This window comes from Haliotis rufescens, unplaced genomic scaffold (assembly GCF_023055435.1).
Source record: "Haliotis rufescens isolate VD_foot unplaced genomic scaffold, xgHalRufe1.0.p SCAF_2, whole genome shotgun sequence".
Taxonomy (NCBI): domain Eukaryota; kingdom Metazoa; phylum Mollusca; class Gastropoda; order Lepetellida; family Haliotidae; genus Haliotis; species Haliotis rufescens.
Genome location: NW_025963890.1, coordinates 13,797,639 through 13,815,515, shown reverse-complemented (window position 1 = coordinate 13,815,515; position 17,877 = coordinate 13,797,639). Strand labels below are relative to the sequence as shown.

General features: G+C 40.5%; 1 protein-coding gene across 1 annotated transcript in view; it reads right to left on the bottom strand.

Moving 5' to 3' along the window:
- LOC124113747 (pikachurin-like) overlaps positions 1–17,877 on the bottom strand; it is a 151,858-nt gene that overhangs the window by 78,678 nt on the left and 55,303 nt on the right. The window contains exon 2 of the mRNA XM_046474258.2: positions 37–153. Within this exon, the coding sequence (XP_046330214.1) occupies positions 37–153 (117 nt within the window). The remainder of the gene's footprint in view (positions 1–36; positions 154–17,877) is intronic.

Below are 17,877 nucleotides of genomic sequence, written 5' to 3'. Positions count from 1 at the left end.
AGGACACATGGGTTCAGTCATGATGACAAGACATACCTGAGCAGGACATTCCGTCCTTGTTGAGGACATAGCCCTCCCTGCAGTGGCAGATGAAGCCCCCATCGTAGATGTCCTGACACTCGTGGATGCATGGGTTGGACTGGTTACAGTTACCTGAAAAAGCAACACAACATTTACTTACAGAGCACAGGACACATATTTCTGGTTAACTTCTGAGACCCCAAGACGTCTCATGACAATTACGTAAACTGGATGTATACTCACCAAGATATCATAGATTCAAAATTACTGCTACTTACAAAAGTACAGCTTATTGAAACTGGCAGAGGTTTTGGCATCAGTGCAACATTCACAGGTAATTTGTAAGTGTGTATATAATCGGCATGTATATATATCTACTACCCAATCCATTTAGGGGCCTCTTATGGCAGACAAAGGTTGTTTAATAGTGACCAATTCAGGTCTAGACTAAAAGGGATCCAGTGCATCCCATCAATTAAAGAAATAAATCACAATAAAACATCTTTGAAAGTAAATATGCATGAGAAGGACTTCAGTAATATAAAGAAATTAATTATACCAATTATGAAGAATACTACCCTTGACCCTTAGAGGAACATGGTAAGTTGGTCAGTGCCGTAGAAAACATGCTCTAGTGATGCGATCGTGGGTTTGAATGTCAGACTTGTCACCAACTAAACATTTAAGACCTGCATGATTATACTCCTGCATTAAGGTGTTATACAAAACAGAGTAGCTCTTTCACTAGGTCAGTCACTCACTTGGTCACTTGGTTGCTCGCTCGCTCACTCACTCACTCACTCACTCACTCACTCACTCTCACTCACTCACTCACACACTCACTCACCCCCAACACAGCTCATGTCCGCTGGTAATAAATTCCAGCAGTTTATGTGTCAACTCATACTTTGAAATAATGAAGTAAAGCAATCAAATGAGATAAAATTCTGTTCAATCAAATCAAACAATCTTCAATATACAGTCAACCCTGCCTCTAATATTCTGATTTATTTTCTTACATTCAGATTGATTCTAATATATTCATTTCAGTTGGCTGTTTTTTATGTTTCCTCAGTTAAACGCTATCTTCTCAATGACGAAAGAACAAGTCAAAACATTACGTAATACTCTTAAAATTATTTTCTCAAATTAAAATATGCTACCACGGCAACTACCTTCACATAAGCCAAGCAACCACAGAAAGAAAAACACAGTTTCTTTTTCATCAACCTCAGGTTTTTCACCACCGATTTAAATATGATTTGATCACCCCCACATCTCTCCCTTCTCTCTTCCACTGTTTTGTATGAACTATTAAATAGTGGACCCTCCACAGATGGCAGATGTCTTTAGATAACATACACCTCCTCCTGCTTGTCACTGAACTTTGATCTGAACCACAGACTTCAATTTTTCAAATTGAATATCACCTTATCCATTGATTTCAACAGCTTTAAAACTTAACTTCCAGAGAGTGAATAGAAAGCTTAATGTTTCATCAATGTGATTAAAAATTGATCATCTATATTACAAAATCAAGCACATTAATCGCATTGGCTCCCTCCCACGTCTTGATGCACTGCAGCTAAGCTAGGCCAAAAGAAGATATGGATTGCCATCCTATTCGGGAAGATTGTGTTAGGCTTTCACAATCAGAATGTGTCCCAAGGCAGTAGGTTACAGCTTCACTGCAATAAGATTAGCTGTATTACATGGGGCTAAGAGACCAAGTCGCTCGGGGAGACACTCATCCAGGATTCCACCATCTTTTTCCTACTGTCCAACACTGTACAGGAAGTCCTCTCATCACACAGACACATACAGCCAGTAAGATACCACACATGCCCACAACCACTAGCCTGAAGCCAGAGTCTAGCAAAATATCTACAGGACTAATAAAACCAAACCCTTGCACTAAGTAAGATGTATTGAATTCGGGCATGATTTAGGGGCTAGTTATAATTGGTGTGACTACAGGAAAGGTGCTTGTTTCCAAAGCTAACAGAAATGTATTAGGCAAAGCTCATTCACAGTTAGGTGACTATGTTTGTCGTAAGAGGCGACTAACGGGATCCGGTGGTCGGGCTCGCTGACTCGGTTGACGCATGTCATCGTATCCCAATTGCGGAGGTCGATACTCCAGACTCGATTATTTACAGACTGCCATCATGTAGCTAGAATATTGTTAAGTGCGGTGTTAAACAACAAACAAACAAACATTTAAGGTCATATACTGAAAAGACCTTCATATTTCAAATTTATATTTTGGTGGTCGGTCTGAGTGACAAAGGTGGCCATTGAGCAGGATCAACTGTCTGGTTGGCAGACACGGAGAGTGTTGTACTGATAAAGAGAATTTGAGATGAGTTGAGTTAACTGAACATATCTGCAGTCACATTGTTAAAGAAGAACAAAATGAAAACACATCTCTTTTAAAAACATCTTGCTTAAAAACATATTACTTAATGTGAATTTGCAAAATAATGCAGCTTTACGGTAAAACACAAACAAATCTCAAAGACGAATCTCAAAAGATATCAGGTCTCATAAGAGTACATAAGTTCAATTGTAAACTTCTCCAAAAACTGTTAATCTATAAAGGCAATAGTAGAACGTATGGAAGACTAGTGATGCATATACACAGCATACTTGTATACAGCAAATGTTCCTTAACTACAAGGAGTATTGTTTGTTTGTTTGTTTAACACTGCACTTAGCAATATTCCAGCTATATGATGGCAGTTTGTAAATAATCAAGTCTGGACCGGACACACCAGTGATTGATATCAGGAGCATCAATCTACACAATTGTGATACGATGACATGCACTAACCAAGTCAGCGAGCCTAACCACCATATCCTGTTAGTCGCCTGTTACAGCAAGCATGGGTTGCTGAAGACCTATTCTATCCAGGATCTTCACAGGTCACTAAGATGTTTGAATAGATTAGGGTACAAAGTGGGTCTGATTTCACACACAAGTACAAAATATGAAGCCCATTTTAAGTTATATGACTTGAAGATTTGCAACAAGTTTGTTAAAGTATGGGAGCATGATACAACAGTAACGTGGTCAGTAAGTCAAGTGCTATGGTAGCTTGCACAAGAGCTCTTTGGATTGCAAAACAACATATCAATGGTATGACTAAAAACTGAAACCTAATCAAATGCCAGAATTGATGCTGAGTGAGGGATTGCAACAAGACCGGTTCCAATCAGTTTAGTTTCCACTCATAACACTCTTTTTACAGCAGTGTCATCACTACTGGAAACACCACAATGACCATAAAAAAACTGACAATAGATCGATAAATGTTTTACATCTATCAAAATAAATTTCCTTTCAGCAAGCCAAACACAACCTCTCTCTATTTTCTCAGTTGTTTTTCCTTTTAATGAACTAGAACCCAACAAAAATGCTGGTATCTTAGGGATTGGGATGGAGCATCGGCCACATAGTGAAATGGAAGCAGCTCCTAATAACAAGAAATTTCTCTTCCTCTCCAAGGAATTCAAGCCAATTCTGAAAACGCTGTACACTTTTTGCCAACACTCTAAATAGGTTTCCCTTCCTCAGCCAGAAAGCTAAAGACGTCATGGGTTTCAACCATCATCAAATTTTAAAACTCTCCCTGTTCTATTAAAACACGCTTGTGCACAATCTCTAATCCAGCAGTATTCTGTACCCTTCTAAACTTTTAAAGGTATTGATATTTTCTTAAATTTTGTAACCCAGGAAAACAGAACATCGGAAACCCAAACCCCCAGACTTAAACACTAATGAGGCTTTTGCTTAAATTGGGAAAAATCAATATTGACTCGGTTTTGACAGAATCATTTATTCCTGGAGTTGTTAGTTACAAGAAATGTCATGTTCCCACCGAGATGGCCCAGCGATATACAGGTGATGCTGTCTGCCAGTCTGCTAGGTCATGACTGGCTTCATGGTAATTAACACACTTACAGAAGGGGACATCAAACAATCTTCAACTCAAACAGATCTAGACAGATATCCTGGATTAGGGCTGAAGTAATAAATACTTGGCCCTTTAAGAGCACACATGACAATCCATAGTGTAACCTCATAAATTAAGTTGACAGAATCCTGCATGATAACCAGATTCATAGTAAGGTGACATTTTACACCAGCAAATAATCAGCCAATTACCTGATGGTGAGAGTTAATACCCTATGCAAATTTGACACATAAACCATCCGACTCAATTAGTGAGATTTTCAACATCAATCATATAAATGCCTTTTGCTACATTCTTCTCTAAGTTTGGGACTTGGTATCTGTTGATGTTGGTCTCACCGAAGTGGTAAACGTCTGAGACCTGCATCATACCCGTGATGATTCTGGGATAGAGTAGGTCTTCAGCAACCCATGCTTGCCATAAAAGGTGACTATGCTTGTCGTAAGAGGCGACTAACGGGATCGGGTGGTCAGGCTCGCTGGCTTGGTTTGATGCATGTCATCGATCCCAATTGTGTGGATCGATGCTCTTGTTGTCAATCACTGGATTGTCTGGTCCAGGCTCGATTACTTACAGACCGCCGTCATTTAGCTGGAATATTGCTGAGTGCGGCGTTAAACAACAAACCAACCCACCAACTTCAGGCTTTCCTCCCACATTAAGCTGACATGCTGTGATATAACTGGAATACTCACCACTCACTCACTCACTGATTTCTTAGTACACGAAGCATGTGTTTGATTTCAATATGACAGTGGTACTGAGCCTCTTGTACACGAAGCATGTGTTTGATTTCAATATGACAGTGGTACTGAGCCACTTGTACACGAAGCATGTGTTTGATTTCAATATGACAGTGGTACTGAGCCTCTTGTACACGAAGCATGTGTTTGATTTCAATATGACAGTGGTACTGAGCCTCTTGTACATTAATATGCTGATTGAGCACATTGTAATAAAAATACAAAAGAACCAGGCTTTGACCAAGCAATATAATACTAGCTCCATACTATACACCATCCCTGTCCCAACAGTTGCAATATGGGTACCAAGAAGGTTCCCAAATTCCTCGCCAGACATGTCATCCTTGATTCAAAATAACCTGTTGGCCTCAAAGTATAATAAAATACAACAAACATACAACCTAACCACCTACATGGAAAAAAACGGAAACTGAATTGCAATAACTGCAAGAAAAAAACAAGATTACTTCAGTATACAATCACAAATAAAATAACTCTTTTCATTTTTCTAAATCCTATACTCAAATTATTCCATCAGGATGACTACTTCAAGGAAAAACAAAGAAATACCTGTGCATACCAATTAGAAACAAATGACATCACCACTTTTCCTTTTTACAAAATCTCCCAGCGGCAATATAACAGATCTTAACAGTAGCAGCCAATGCACCTTTTAACCTTGCCAACTGCAACACATGAAGAAATGGATGGCACAAGCTCAAGCATCCAGACAAATATATGTTTCAGTCACTCTTACTTAACGCTTCAAGGAGATAATGGGAGGCTCACTGGCACTTGCAATGCTAACTTTCTCATCAAGCAAACCAGCACTTTATAAAGGGCTAAGACAACTTGGACAAATCAAAGTAGTCTGTCTTCTAAGTTGTAATCAATTGATCTAGCTGCAATACCTTAAGGAAAGATAAAACATACAGAATGCACAGACAGCAACACATGCAGACACTTGGGATACAGATGGAGCTTGTGCAGTTGCTGATCTGCAGCAGTGGAATCTAATACAGTTGATACCCATGATAAAGATCAGCAACCCTAGAAGTCCCAATGATGAAGATCAGCAACAGTACAAGTCCCCCTGATGAAGATCAGCAACTGTACAAATCCTCCTGATGCAGATCAGCAACTGTACAATTCCCACTGATGAAGATCAGCAACAGTACAAGTTCCACTACTGAAGATCAGCAACTGTACAAGTCCCACTACTGAAGATCAGCAACTGTACAAGTCCCACTACTGAAGATCAGCAACTGTACAAGTCCCACTGGTGAAGATCAGCAACTGTACAAGTCCCACTGATGAAGATTAGCAATAGCACAAGTCTCCCTGATGAAGATCAGCAACTGTACAAGTCCCCCTGATGAAGATCAGCAACAGTACAAGTCCCCCTGATGAAGATCAGCAACAGTACAAGTTCCAATACTGAAGATCAGCAACTGTACAAGTCCCACTGCTGCAGATCAGCAACTGTACAAGTCCCCCTGATGAAGATCAGCAACTGTACAAGTCCCCCTGATGAAGATCAGCAACTGTACAAGTTCCCCTGATGAAGATCAGCAACTGTACAAGTCCCCCTGATGAAGATCAGCAACTGTACAAGTCCCCCTGATGAAGATTAGCAATAGCACAAGTCTCCCTGATGAAGATCAGCAACTGTACAAGTCCCCCTGCTGAAGATCAGCAACTGTACAAGTCCCACTACCGAAGATCAGCAACTGTACAAGTTCCACTGCTGAAGTTCAGCACCTGTACAAGTCCCCCTGATGAAGATTAGCAACTGTACAAGTCCCACTGGTGAAGATCAGCAACTGTACAAGTCCCCCTGATGAAGATTAGCAATAGCACAAGTCCCCCTGATGAAGATCAGCAACTGTACAAGTCCCACTGATGAAGATCAGCAACTGTACAAGTCCCACTACTGAAGATCAGTAACTATACAAGTCCCACTGCTGAAGATCAGCAACTGTACAAGTCCCACTGATGATGATCAGCAACAGTACAAGTTCCACTACTGAAGATAAGCAACTGTACAAGTTCCACTACTGAAGATCAGTAACTGTACAATTCTCACTGCTGAAGATCAGCAACTGTACAAGTCCCACTGCTGAAGATCAGCAACTGTACAAGTTCCACTGCTGAAGATCAGCAACTGTACAAGTCCCACTGATGAAGATTAGCAACTGTACAAGTCCCTCTGATGAAGATCAGCAACTGTACAAGTTCCACTACTGAAGATCAGTAACTGTACAAGTCCCACTGCTGAAGATCAGCAACTGTACAAGTCCCACTGATGATGATCAGCAACTGTACAAGTCCCCCTGATGAAGATCAGTAACTGTACAAGTCCCACTGATGAAGATCAGCAACTGTACAAGTTCCACTACTGAAGATCAGCAACTGTACAAGTTCCACTGCTGCAGATCAGCAACTGTACAAGTCCCACTGATGAAGATCAGCAACAGTACAAGTTCCCCTGATGAAGATCAGCAACCGTAGAAGTCCCAATAATGAAGATCAGCAACAGTACAAGTCCCCCTGATGAAGATCAGCAACTGTACAAATCCTCCTGATGCAGATCAGCAACTGTACAAGTCCCCCTGATGAAGATATCAGCAACAGTACAAGTTCCACTACTGAAGATCAGCAACTGTACAAGTCCCACTACTGAAGATCAGCAACTGTACAAGTCCCACTACTGAAGATCAGCAACTGTACAAGTCCCACTGGTGAAGATCAGCAACTGTACAAGTCCCACTGATGAAGATTAGCAATAGCACAAGTCTCCCTGATGAAGATCAGCAACAGTACAAGTCCCCCTGATGAAGATCAGCAACAGTACAAGTTCCAATACTGAAGATCAGCAACAGTACATGTCCCCCTGATGAAGATCAGCAACTGTACAAGTTCCACTACTGAAGATCAGCAACTGTACAAGTCCCACTGATGAAGATCAGCAACTGTACAAGTTCCACTACTGATGATCAGCAACTGTACAAGTCTCACTGCTGAAGATCAGCAACTGTACAAGTCCCCCTGATGAAGATTAGCAACTGTACAAGTCCCACTACTGAAGATCAGCAACAGTACAAGTCCCACTGCTGAAGATCAGCAACCGTACAAGTCTCACTGCTGAAGATCAGCAACTGTACAAGTCCCACAGCTGAAGATCAGCAACTGTACAAGTTCCCCCGATGAAGATCAGCAACTGTACAAGTTCCCCTGATGAAGATCAGCAACTGTAAAAGTCCCACTACTGAAGATCAGCAACTGTACAAGTCCCCCTGATGAAGATCAACAACTGTACAAGCCCCACTGCTGAAGATCAGCAACAGTACAAGTTCCCCTGATGAAGATCAGCAACTGTACAAGTCCCCCTGATGAAGATCAGCAACTGTACAAGTCCCACTGATGATGATCAGCAACTGTACAAGTCCCTCTGATGAAGATCAGCAACTGTACAAGTTCCACTACTGAAGATCAGTAACTGTACAAGTCCCACTGCTGAAGATCAGCAACTGTACAAGTTCCCCTGCTGAAGATCAGCAACTGTACAAGTCCCCCTGATGAAGATCAGCAACTGTACAAGTCCCACTGATGAAGATCAGCAACTGTACAAGTCCCACTGATGATGATCAGCAACTGTACAAGTCCCTCTGATGAAGATCAGCAACTGTACAAGTTCCACTACTAAAGATCAGTAACTGTACAAGTCCCACTGCTGAAGATCAGCAACTGTACAAGTTCCACTGCTGAAGATCAGCAACTGTACAAGTCTCAATGCTGAAGATCAGCAACTGTACAAGTCCCCCTGATGAAGATCAGCAACTGTACAAGTCCCACTGATGAAGATCAGCAACTGTACAAGTCCCACTGCTGAAGATCAGCAACTGTACAAGTTCCACTGATGAAGATCAGCAACTGTACAAGTCCCCCTGATGAAGATCAGCAACTGTACAAGTCCCCCTGATGAAGATCAGCAACTGTACAAGTCCCACTGATGAAGATCAGCAACTGTACAAGTCCCACTGCTGAAGATCAGCAACTGTACAAGTTCCACTGATGAAGATCAGCAACTGTACAAGTTCCACTAATGAAGATCAGCAACAGTACAAGTCCCCCTGATGAAGATCAGCAACTGTACAAGTCCCACTGATGATGATCAGCAACTGTACAAGTCCCTCTGATGAAGATCAGCAACTGTACAAGTTCCACTACTGAAGATCAGTAACTGTACAAGTCCCACTGCTGAAGATCAGCAACTGTACAAGTTCCACTGCTGAAGATCAGCAACTGTACAAGTCCCAATGCTGAAGATTAGCAACTGTACAAGTCCCCCTGATGAAGATCAGCAACTGTACAAGTCCCACTGATGAAGATCAGTAACTGTACAAGTCCCACTGCTGAAGATCAGCAACTGTACAAGTTCCACTGCTGAAGATCAGCAACTGTACAAGTCCCACTGATGAAGATCAGCAACTGTACAAGTCCCACTGCTGAAGATCAGCAACTGTACAAGTTCCACTGATGAAGATCAGCAACTGTACAAGTTCCACTGATGAAGATCAGCAACAGTACAAGTCCCCCTGATGAAGATCAGCAACTGTACAAGTCCCACTGATGATGATCAGCAACTGTACAAGTCCCACTGATGAAGATCAGCAACTGTACAAGTCCCACTGCTGAAGATCAGCAACTGTACAAGTTCCACTGATGAAGATCAGCAACTGTACAAGTTCCACTGATGAAGATCAGCAACAGTACAAGTCCCCCTGATGAAGATCAGCAACTGTACAAGTCCCACTGATGATGATCAGCAACTGTACAAGTCCCTCTGATGAAGATCAGCAACTGTACAAGTTCCACTACTGAAGATCAGTAACTGTACAAGTCCCACTGCTGAAGATCAGCAACTGTACAAGTTCCACTGCTGAAGATCAGCAACTGTACAAGTCCCAATGCTGAAGATTAGCAACTGTACAAGTCCCCCTGATGAAGATCAGCAACTGTACAAGTCCCACTGATGAAGATCAGTAACTGTACAAGTCCCACTGCTGAAGATCAGCAACTGTACAAGTTCCACTGCTGAAGATCAGCAACTGTACAAGTCCCACTGATGAAGATCAGTAACTGTACAAGTCCCACTGCTGAAGATCAGCAAGTGTACAAGTCCCACTGCTGAAGATCAGCAACTGTATAAGTCCCCCTGATGAAGATCAGCAACTGTACAAGTTCCACTGCTGAAGATCAGCAACTGTACAAGTCCCACTGATGCAGATCAGCAACTGTACAAGTCCCACTGATGCAGATCAGCAACTGTACAAGTCCCAATGATGCAGATCAGCAACTGTACAAGTCCCCCGGTTGAGTTGTATGATAACACAGTTTCAAACTGGCACTCACGCATGCATACACACAGAATGAACCATTTCAAACTACAACCAATCAAAAGCAGTTCCAACATCAAAACAAATTAAAGGATAGGAAGTCAATACTTTCATAACTCTCCTGTCAATTTGGGATAAATCTAACAAATAACGTATGACACTTGTTCAGATCCAATTCAATAATTTGAACAGATATTTGAAAGAGACTAATTTGATTTGACAGTTACATTAACTGTGTCTGACTGATAATTCTTCATTAAAGTTATTTTTCATCCTTTGCTAGTGAATGCTTGCTGTTTTTAAAAAAAATGTTAGAAACTGTTCAATACAATATTCTCCTAAAACTTAAACTATGTCTAAATATTGAGATACCATGACAATTAACTTCAATGCAATCTGTGTACAAAATGTTGAGTCTACTAGCCCACGCTTGGCTCCTTACATTATAGTGTTATTAAAGGGGCTATTATTAACTGAGTTTACAACATCGAATAGGATTTTACGGACTCTTTACTATTGGCTAAGGTCACAAATAATGCATGATAATGAAAACACCCTCATACTCCCATACGGTGAGACTACATTCCTACAACAAACTTGAAAAAAAAAGGTTTTTGAAATCTTATAAAATCAACTAAAATTCCAACTCAATTTCATCAAAGGTTCCAAACATGAATGATCCTCTGATGACATAATGGCAACAATCCTGCCATCTGGGATTCAATTACAATATCAATTTGCATATTCATGACATATTACCAATCCCTTCTCCCAGACATGGTAGGCCAGAGGTCAATAGGACTGATGATGACCATATTCAATCTACCAGCAGAATCGGGATGAAATCTCCAACAGGGCTGGTCAGCATTGCTCCATAATCACACCTTTATAACCCAAGCTCTCTCTGTGATGGCGGCAACATGGCATATAATGACTTCAACTACAAGATGAAATGTTAAGCCGACATGGATCACACGGACTGAGTCGGCCTCAACGCAGGTGCACCGTAGGTCAGCCGTTGGCGCCAAGCTCACAGAACCAAACTGGTTGTTTTTTATGTGGTGGAGATTAAGGAAGTTTATGGATGTAATTACAACTTACAGCAATGTATTGAAATGAATAGAAATTTATTGAACTGATAAGAACACATTTCACAGTTTGTACACAAATGTTCTGGAGTTTATGTCTGTGAAAACATTGGTTAATGAGATTTCCTGACTGACGGTGCCGTGTTGGTTAATCACGAGCCCTGAATTAATTCCACGGTGCTGGTGATTACGCAAACAAAGCAGCAATGAACTTAAATGTTAGCTCACAGATACATTCATTTATGTTTAGCCTTCTACATTTTACAACATAGTTTTTCCCACTTTATACAGAATCCGTTACATCTTTACTTTTACGAAATATCAGCCATAGCTCAAGAATTCTTTAGAGATAATATCATAACCTTATACAATAAAACCTTCCAGTCCTAATGGCGACCGACCAAATGTGCCTGGATAATAAATGAGTTTCACTGAATTCATTCTTTCAAAAAGCATCTCATCTCTTTTTTAGCAATTGAAAATATCACAAAAAAATTCACAAAAACCCATTACTTAAACCTTAATTTATTAATCAATAAAATAAGCATTCTAATCCTAAATTTATTTTGATGACTTCTTTAAATGTTAAGAGCTCCAGTTCTCTCAACTGTATATTATAATAAAGCTGAAGGAAACACTCAAGTCAGAAGTTAGTAGCACATTCTTCCCATCAGTAGAATGACAAACTCTCTGGCAAACCAAACAACACTTAGATATTCATCTGAGAGTGTTTCCCTCCAACTAATATTTACATTTATCAAGCATTTATTCCAAGCATGATGATAACTCATAAAAGCGTTTCCATCCCTGGGTGACCAATCTCTGTGTAAGTCCGGTATTCATTACACTCGCTAGCAAACCTGCCACAGGATTACTGTAGGGACACAATCAACAGTATATGAGGGCTTCCTTCCCTGGTCCCTTGACTCAATGTTAGACAGATTGGATGGTTCTTCCACTCCTCAGAGGCTTGAACTTCCCTCCCACTGCCATCACACTAGGCACACACACTTATTTACATGGAAATTACTGGCCTGGGTATTGATACAGAGGTTTAAGTTAACTGAAGTAGCTCTTTGAGCTTATACCATTTGTGTATTTCATGACTCTGGCTCTGGTTAAAACATGGATTTATTTATCCCCTGGGTGATAAAAGTGTTTATAATCCTGCTGCAATCTGGGCTGAGTAATCGAGCCTTGAATTAATGTTATATACTTGCAACATAGGTCTAGCATATGGACAAGACTTCATATTCCGGATCAGTGTTTTATCCTAATTTTTTATACACAGCAATAACATAAAATAACTTTTATTACATCTAAGTACCAAGAATCACAAGCAAACAAATATTTGTATTTATTTTATTTTTTATATTGTTTCCATCCATAACTTAAACAGCACTTAAACCTTGTATATAAGATATGTTGGTGCGGGTGTGGACAAGGGCATGGACGTGGGTGGGGATGAGGGCATGGATGTGGGTGGGGATGAGGACGTGGGTGGGGATGAGGGCATGGACGTGGGTGGGGATGAGGACATGGATGTGGGTGGGGATGAGGACGTGGGTGGGGATGAGGGCATGGATGTGGGTGGGGATGAGAACGTGGGTGGGGATGAGGGCATGGACGTGGGTGGGGATGAGGGCATGGATGTGGGTGTGGATGAGGGCATGGATGTGGGTGGGGATGAGGACGTGGGTGGGGATGAGGGCATGGATGTGGGTGGGGATGAGGACGTGGGTGGGGATGAGGGCATGGACGTGGGTGGGGATGAGGACATGGATGTGGGTGGGGATGAGGACGTGGGTGGGGATGAGGGCATGGATGTGGGTGGGGATGAGAACGTGGGTGGGGATGAGGGCATGGATGTGGGTGTGGATGAGGGCATGGATGTGGGTGGGGATGAGGACGTGGGTGGGGATGAGGGCATGGATGTGGGTGGGGATGAGAACGTGGGTGGGGATGAGGGCATGGATGTGGGGGTGGGCATGGGTTAACTTGGATTTGTGATATGACAATACAATGAGCTACAACAAAGTACTTTCATGGACAAAAAACATCTTATTCCAAGGTACTCAAAAAACCAACCCAAAGCCAACAGAACAAATCCTATATACCGGTACATATTAATGATTGATGTCTTGTTCTAGATCAGTACAACTTTTATAGGATACAGATGAACTGGAGTTTAATTACATATTTATACTATTTCAAATTATTCTCACAGACTAAAAACCAAATCATTCATATATCACTCAAAAAGTTTAAGGACCACCATATTCTTTCATATCATTAAAGTCATGGCATGGCATTTCTTTCAGTAGTATACATCGTTAATTCAAAATATCAGATGAACACAATTTGCCTGCCTGACTGAAATTAGAACATAACCATGACCCGGAATAACAAAACCAAATTAACAGAGATTTCTGCGATGACAACAGATGACAAACAGGGAGAGGTCATGTGATTGGAGAGAATTTCCATTGAAACCACATACCTATGGTGATAAGATTGTTCATCACATTTATCTTAAAGACAGAGATTAATGCCTCAATTTACAGATATGGCCATCACAGGCAGCTGACAGGATTTCCTTGGCTCTGAATACTGTTGCGTGTTGACTTCAAAGACTCATTACATCTACCACCAGAGGCTACGGTCTTCCGCCAGCATCCTGTCTTCCTCACAGTAGCAGCTAGTGATCTCCACATAAACCACTTCCTCTCAGGGAACAGTCTGGAAATCACTGGGGCAATTAACAGGGATATTATTTTTCCACTTCACATACGACTTACAAAAATCGGGAATATTGGGGTAGACATAGTTTGATAAAAGTAAGACGCAACTGATAAAAAACAAACTGATTCTAATACTATTTCTTGTACAACTGATTATGGATAAGTGACAGTAAGGAGGACTTCTGTTGAAAATCTGAAGATTTTATAAAGTGATGACAGCCAAAATACAGGATTTATGGCAATGGTGTAATACAGGTAGGATATTTGCAGGAATTATGCTTCTGCTAGTGTGATGGAACTTAAGGAGCAGATCAGAATACCAACATTGCACCGGTTAATACTATTGTTAGTCTACAAAGGATAGAAATACATTGCTCCTAAAGTGGGGGGCACGGGTGGCCCAGTCGTCTAAGGCACCGCGATTCGCTGTGCTGAGTTGCGTCCCTTGGACACACCAGAAACCTAAGATTGGGGGTTCGAATCCCGGTTCGCCCCGATCATGTTTCTAGGTTTGTCAGCACCATACCCTTGCTCGTGGGTTTCACCAAAGTGGTAAACGTTTAAGACCTGAATCACTTCGGGCTTTCCTCCCAGATTAAGCTGACACTTCGGACACTTTTGTTAAATACCACTCAAGGTTAGCAAAGGATGTTGTATGTTTCTTAAAAATGTTATCACATCATTGTCCTTGTTAAACATTAAACTATTCAGCAGCTTTCTATATGCTATTGTGGATTTCCTTTTTCAAAATCTTGTGTAATATAGATAACTAAACGTCAGATCATGGCCTTAAACATGAATTCCCAGTACATACTCGTAAACTTCAAACATACAATGAAATATGAAAACCTAATGCAATTTCATAAAGATATAATCATAAATTTAATCTTCTGATATTTTTCAAGTTTTCTATCATCATGATGTTCATAATTTCAAGCAATAATACCAAGTATGGCATATGTGACCCTGTAGAATACAAAGACCATATATTTTCCATTAACATGTGAACAACTGTCTATGAATCAATAATAACTACATAAATAGCTACAGAAATGTGTGTAGTCACTGGAGCATGGCGGCAGTACTCAAGGGGTTAACACGGACATGATCACATCATGGCCACAGAGGAAAATCAGAAGCATACACGCTTCAGACAGTCCGTGAAATCGTCAGTCTGGGCCAAAAACATTTCAGGTCTACTTGCCCAAAATTGTCTCTTAGCATACTTATCAGAAGATTGTAGTATTAATATATTGGCTATTATTAGCTGAGCAAAAGAATGGACAATGAGCTATGCTTTCAACAGAGATTTCTTATATGACTGTGGAAGGGATAAAAATGTCACTTTTATATACACACCTTTCATCTAGCACAGCAGAACACACAATATATGTAGTAAAAGCTGCAAATAAAATAATACAGTATTGGAATACATTATTCCTGAGAATAAATTAGTTTCAGATAAAAAAAATTCTGATCATTGCATCAAAATTCTTTAAAGTTATATCATTGGGTAAGTTTTAACTGAATCACCAAGAGATTCCAAGAAAAACGTGTGTACATCTGATTGCTGTTTCCGCCTTAGTTTACGAGAAAATATCCAAAGTAATCTTAAGCCCTGCATGTAAAACAATGCTTAGCAGAACAAACAAAAAACAATTTAAAATACAATGTCTGGAGATTTTTTTATCTCAAATTTCAATTTGTAGTGACCAAGTTTCTTATTACTCACTGAAGGGGTATGGTGTCATATTTTTCTGCGCATAAAACTAAAAAAAACGTGTTTTCCAAAATACTGTGCACTACACCCAAGAAAATATGGTAACTATCAGTCTACTACAGCTGTTACCACAGGACCAGGAACACTAATTCAACATCATCATCTGCATCTGTCATTTGCACTCACTACATTGTGGTAATAGGTTCATCAGTTTCAAGGTCAAGGCCATCCCAGAATGCACTATTTTCATGATTGCAAGGACTCCAAGGTTTGTTTGTTTGTTGTTTAACGCCGCAATCGGCAATATTCCAGCTACATGACGGCGGTCTGTAAATAATCAAGTCTGGACCAGACAATCCATTGGTTGACATCATGAGCATCGATCCACGCAATTGGGATACCATGACATGGATCAACCAAGTCAGCAAGCCTGACCACCCGGTCCTGTTACTCGCCTCTTACGAAAAGCATAGTCGCCTCTTATGGCAAGCATGGGTTGCTGAAGACCTATTCTCTACCTCGATCTTCACGGGTCAGATCTGACTGAGTGAGTGTCAGAAGTTGAATCCTGATACAAGCACCTTCTCCCATCCATATTTAATTCACTTCCAGCAGGTTCTAATAGCTAGGCCTGTTCTGAATCCTCTTGGTAAAACATTCATTTCTTTACAGGGTAAACAAACACATAGGTGATGTGCTGTAATTCTGTTAGACATAAAGAAGAAGGAGAGAGGTGGTAATACTGTGAGGCAGTCAATAGCTGACTCTGACGGCATACCAGAACATTAACATTTCAACAGGCATCGCATCAGATGTGTTACCTACCTACTTCAATGTTATTTTGGTGGTGACGTTGTCCCCTTTGTTTTTGCTCTTCTTGTTCTTATCTCTGTTTTATATGCAAAGATCAGAGTGAGTGTGTGAATGATTTGGGTGTAATGTATCTTTGAACAGTATTCAGTGTTTGAAGAAGCAGAAAAGTTTGAGAATTTAACCATTCTTGTAAAACCCATGAGCATGAGTAAGATACTGATGGACCAAGGAGCAAAATGTAGGCGGATCTTGAATTTGAAGTCATAACTTACAGATCCTGACACAGCTAAGGGAAGGAACTCTGCACAGTCTGTTGTTTGACTTCCTCTGCTAATTGGTGTTACTGAGCCTTTACTGTTTAAAATTAAATATATATGTATTCAAGATCTATATCTGTTTTCCATTCCTCAGTGTTGCAGCGAATTTATTTCAATATGAAGTCACAAAAAAGGATTAAATATCTGTTCAACCCATGCAACATAGAGCTATATCCCATAAAAGATGTCTGTATTGATAATTATTATCATCCAGCAAAGTCTGAGGCATTGTAAACCACTTCACACTCCACAGTTCACCATGTTCCAACAACCAATGAAGCTGAATGTCAGTTGCACAAAAACACTTCATCAAAAAGTCTTGGCCAGATTACCAACTAAACAAAAAGCCATTTTCTCTATGTCGAAATATCACCTTGTTGTTGACTAAAATGTCTGTGCGTGTTCAAACATAGCTTAAAATAGACTCTTTCCAAAACAAATAAAGTAAGCACCAGCACATCTGTACATTCACAGCAAGACAATCAGTTGTTAGGAAGACAATACCACAACACAATAATTCCAGCACCACCCAAAGAGTGGAAATGCATTCATCAAATATTTGGCGCAGAAATTGATCTTCAAAAATGTACAAGCAACACAATAGTGGAGACAAACATGCTTACATGCACTGACAAAGTTGTCCTTTGGCAAAATCACCAGTGCAGTTTATGTATTAATGCTACACATCAATAGGCACATTTTTCCCATGGTGCAATACACGGGGACACTATGGAAACGGGAGTTGTTGCACACACAAATTGAAACAAGAACACCCAAGAGTACAACTGGAGTGTCTATTATTCTCCTATTTCAGCTGCCTGACTGACCATATAAATATTATCAACAGAAAATTATTTGTTTTCCTAATTTTTGCTAATGCAAACCCATTCATCTCCAGATGACACTCTCCAAGGGCTTGTCCACCTAAGCTATCAGTTTCATTCCAGTATCAACATTTATGTGTTTGTTGTTCAACACTGCACTCAGCTATATTCAAGCAATATGACAGCATATATACTCAAATCTGGACCAGAAATCCAGTGATTGATAATAAGAAC